Source organism: Etheostoma spectabile, chromosome 15, assembly GCF_008692095.1.
Source record: "Etheostoma spectabile isolate EspeVRDwgs_2016 chromosome 15, UIUC_Espe_1.0, whole genome shotgun sequence".
NCBI lineage: Eukaryota > Metazoa > Chordata > Actinopteri > Perciformes > Percidae > Etheostoma > Etheostoma spectabile.
In genome coordinates this window covers 9,037,873-9,042,843 of record NC_045747.1, presented here as the reverse complement: position 1 = coordinate 9,042,843, position 4,971 = coordinate 9,037,873, and the positions used below count along the sequence as shown (strand labels likewise).

General features: G+C 41.0%; 1 protein-coding gene across 2 annotated transcripts in view; it reads left to right on the top strand.

Annotated features, from left to right (window-relative positions):
• The window catches only part of LOC116702850 (mitochondrial import inner membrane translocase subunit tim16), a 117,483-nt gene that overhangs the window by 5,243 nt on the left and 107,269 nt on the right, over positions 1-4,971 (top strand). For both annotated transcript variants that reach the window (XR_004335270.1, XM_032537342.1), the window contains exon 6: positions 668-744. Coding sequence is in view for 1 of the 2 variants with exons in the window: in XM_032537342.1 (XP_032393233.1) it covers positions 668-744 (77 nt within the window). In the remaining variant the exon portion in view is untranslated. The remainder of the gene's footprint in view (positions 1-667; positions 745-4,971) is intronic.

Genomic DNA, 4,971 nt, shown 5'->3' with positions numbered 1-4,971 from the left:
CCCCCCCAACACTGCCCCCTCTACCCATCCAATGACAGCTGGCCTGGCTGCTGCTGCTCACTGCTGATCCAACTTTTCATTAGCTGTACCCCACACGCTGTCTTTCATCACCCTCATTCCTCATTTGTTTGTGGTTGAGGAACAAGGTCTGATTGATAGAAATCTATAATTGAATGAGTGTGTTTTTCCCCTTTACTTTTTAAGGACATGTCAAATCACTCTATATGTTTATCTTAACAAGTGCACCACTCATCTTTTTTCATCTGTGTCAAGCTCTGTGCTCACTTATGGCATTGCAGCTTAATATGTGTCATGCTCATAATTTCTCTCATGGGCCTAAGATGTAAGGACGTATGATCTGTTCTTAAATCATCCATACTCTGTATTATTGTTTTTTTTTTTTAATTATGTATTTTATTTTGATGTGCTTGTTTTATGGCTTTATCTCTCTCCTGCATTTCTCCCTGCAGTGGCCTAAGAGATGTTTTTTGTAGTGTGTTTTTTTTTTCCTGTCTTTGTCTCCTTGTCTGTATATGTGCCGTCATTCTGTGTTTAGTGTGTAGCATTGTGTTTCTTTTTCCTTGCTTTGTCCCTGTTCAACATGAACCTTGTGTCTCTAGTCTTTTCCTTCTCTCATCTCTCTAAATGACAATGTGTGTGTCTGCAGTTCTGGAGCAGCATGGTGACCAGCTGCAGAGTATGTGCTGGAAACAGGACGGTTCCCTACTGGCTTCCTCTTGCAAGGTAATGACAACTTGCACTGCATCACACACACTTCATCTTTGATTTTAAAGCATTTATAAAAAGAAAGTAATTATAGCAGGCATGTATTTTGCTTAATTTACAACAGCTTTATTCCTGTATGGACTGAGGTTTCATTGTTGTAGTTGTAGTGTGTGACCACTAGATGCAGCCAGTGGCTCACATTCAGTGCAGCATGCCTCACATTAGACACTGCTGCTTGTTTCTGTTTATATATGGAGTTTATTTCATCAAAATGTCAACAGGGGTAATTGCACATAAAAGGGTGGGGATTACATCACACATTTGATTGTGAATTAGGGAACAGTTCTTTAGAGAGAAAAAGAATAAGCTGAAAGCCATATGACGTAAAAGTTAATAGCTAGTTTGTTTTAATGCGCTAATAATGACAAAGAAAGAAATCTTGGCCGCAGTTGAGCCTGTGAATATTTTCCTTTTCAGACTGTAAACTGTATTCACTTGTAAATTAGAACACTAACAAGGGCACAAGACCGTGTGAAGAATACATCTATCAGGGATTCAGTTGTGTCTTGAGCCCAACTGACACCTGATCCCCAGTATCCCCAGTACACACTGTTTGCCTCTTTGAATCCTCCCGTCTTCTGGTTTAACTGCAACTGTTGATCGCCACTCTTTTGGCAGTACAGTAGTTTTATAGCATACAAGGAAAAACTAAGAAGAGAGAGTCTCCCAGGGATTTTATGGATCCACATTGCCCCATGTCATCAGGAAACAATCACACAGCTTGATGGGCTTTCCATTAGGTTGTTAATATTATGTGTAGGACAAAGGACGGAGGTGAGTTTATGAGAAGAGGCAAAGAAAGAAAGAATTCATGAGTTGAGCTGGAATTGTTTCAAGAATATTTGATTTATAGGAAAAGCTAGAGGCGTTTTTATCAGTGGAGGTTAACATAATTCATTTTTATATCCCAGTTGTGCACCACAATGAAGTTTTCTATAAGTTTTTTTTTTGTGATTTTAAAAAAGTAAGTTAAAGCCTTGTTCTACAGCCCGGACCGCATAGAGTCCGCAGTGTTCCGCCAAATGTCCAGAATCATTCCCGGCGCTCCATGTATGCGCGCCGTGGAGAGCTCCATATGTACCACATTTAAATAGGAAAGGGTTCACGTGCGCATAGACAGGTCATGAGATGGTTTTGCAATCATCATCTTTGCAGCTGTAAGTCCAGCAAATACAGCACATTTCTGAGTTCCAAAGAGCTGAAAGGCTGACAGGTCACTAAGAATCAAAACATTTACAGTAACAGGGTTTTCTATGTGTTTTTCTATTTTATTAATTTCTATTGATTACTAAAAAAGTGTGTACACGGAGTAAGTTGTAATTTCCCAACTGGGGATTTAAAAAATAAAGAAAAATAATAATAAATATATATATATATATATATATATATATATATATATATATATATATTATATATTATATAACAAATTCTATATCCCAAATACTGTATAACATATTTACTATAAATTCACATTCTTTTAGACATCGACTGATGTGAAAAGTGAAGCAGAGGGCCCTGGTGTATGCTTTAGACAATGCATGATAAGCTTAATTGTGCTTGAGACGGAATAAACTTTGACACAAAAATCTCCCACATGTTGGTATTTAACAGGTATGATTGTCAGTCCTTTTCCTGTTGTTTGTCTTTGCTCTGACAAGGGACAAATTACTCTGCCCGTCACAGGCTACGTCCAAATCCCGACATTAACCTTGACAGGATAATCATCTAGGCCACAAGCTACCACCCCTACTATTGGCCTTTAAAAAAAAGAACGAGGCACCTGAAAAGAAAGAAGGAGGGGGGAAATGTGAGACAAGATCAGAGTTGGGGGGGTTCTTGCCCTGTTTGACTCTGGTGTCATTTAACCAAAAGGCCCCTTTCAATCTCTCCAATACAACTTATTAAAGCAAATAGGGCCCGCCAACATGTGGGTCCAATCCCCTGGCTCTCCCATAGGGTAAACATTGGGGCACATTGCTGGGGGGAAGATGAAGGGGAGACCACCACCCCAAAGGGCAGGAATCATGACAGGCCTGGTTTGGCCCTAGAGAGATGTATATTTATGACACACATGGAGAGAGAAAGGCGCCTTTCATTTCAGGGAAGACAAATCCACAGGTTGTGCCAGCAGAGAGGGAAGATGGCCTGGGTTTATCTGAATAGTGGACAGGACAGGGTTGTATGCTGTTTAGAAATTAGGTGTCACTGGATTTATGGTCCACGGTCCACCTTGAGTTTTCACATTATAACTGAGCTCTTTACCATATTTCCTGTGGTGAGAAGAGTGAGATAGAATTATTGATGAGGGGATCCTGCAGTTTCAAACTGACAATCACAACAGTCTTTGACACCGGTAACCGTGGGAGACTGGGAAGGGGAGGCTAGCATCGCATAGTGTTTGACTAGTGAAGAGAGGGAGCACCCCTGTTCAGAGATTCCCAGCATCAGTGTGTTTGCGTACATGTGAAAGTTGTGTGCAGCAAACTCTTTGTGAAAACTCATTAACAGCAGCTTGAGAATGAGGCTCTATCACTTTGATTAAACAGCTGCTGTCTCAGCACACACACACACACACACACACACACACACACACACACACACACACACACACACACACACACACACACAAACCAATACAAATCGCACATGGCTGGTTATTGTCATAGGCTTAAAAGAGTGTGTTTGCTTGTCGGAGTGTGTGTGTGGCTTGGTGGACACATCTGTACTTGAGTAGCCCCTCATCTGTGTGTTTGTACAACCAGATAGTATGCTCCCTCGTTTGCACAACAACACTTAGGTTGAAATGCCAGTGATTAAACTTAATATGGCAAATGTATGTTTGTCTATATGTGCAGTAGATATGTGTGCATTTGGTTATTCTAAAGCGTGTTTGCAAGGTCATGGAACTGAAAGGATAGTTGGCTAAAGAGCTCCAACTCACAGTCAATTGAAAGAAAATTTTTCAGCAACTGTTTTCATAATTGAGTTACCTGAGTTATTTTTTTTGTCAAATTCCTAAAATTTGGGGGTTTGACGACTTTATTTGCCATACATTATAATCATCTAAATTTATTTAGACTGTTGCTCCTAAAAAAAAAAAAAAAGAAGGCTTTTGAGCATGAACTTAGACTATTGGGAATTGTAATGGTAATTTTTGCACTGTTGACAAAAGATGAATTCATTAATTGAGATATAAATTAATTTTTAGTTGAGGTGAGCTCTCATCGTGTGTGTGTGTGTGTGTGTGTGTGTGTGTGTGTGTGTGTGTGTGTGTGTGTGTGTGTGTGTGTGTGTGTGTGTGTGTGTGTGTGTGTGTGTGTGTGTGTGTGTGTGTGTGTGTGTGTGTGTGTGTGTGTGTGTGTGTGTGTGTGTGTGTGTGTGTGTGTGTGTGTGTGTGTGTGTGTGTGTGTGTGTGTGTGTGTGTGTGTGTGGTGTGTGTGTGTTGTGGGGGTGTAGTGTGTGTGTGTGTGTGTGTGTGTGTGTGTGTGTGTGTGTGTGTGTGTGGCTCCCTGAGCCTTTAGCTTAGGCCTATGTCAAAGAGGCCATAAGCCGTGGGGCATCATATTAGTGGGTGGGCAGGGTACACAAACACACAGAGAAAGAAAGCGGACATATTAAGAAACCCCCCGTTTGCTATTTAAGCAAATAAATCCCTTCTTGGATTGCTGTGGAGAGCAGGACAAAAAGAAGCAAATGCTCACATTGATCATTTGCTTCAACATTGGGGTGTGTCTGTGTCTGTGTGTCATTGTCAGCTTCCTGATTCTCTTTGACGTGTATAATTGAGTTTAGTGTGTACCTGGTTTAGTCTAAGTCTAAATACTTATTGCCTGCTATCAGCCCTGTATGTCTGCTAAGATCACAGTCACATAGCGATATTGAGTGACACGCTAGAAAGACATGCATGTCCCGGTCACAGCCTGATACCATTAGGCCCATTTCCTCTCAATCATGCAGGAGGCTCTCTAATTGGCTGCTGTGATTGATGCCAAATGCATGTTTAGGCTGACCGGGGTCAAGGCGCACAAGGCTTTGGAGAGGTGACTAGATTGCATTTGCCGACGATGAATCAGTCAGATCACACTGATAAATGGAAAAACTTCCGAGAGCTTGTGTTTTTCTTTAACTGAACTATACAGTGGGCCTCGAATGTTTGGGCACCCCAGGTAAAAATTTGTATTAATG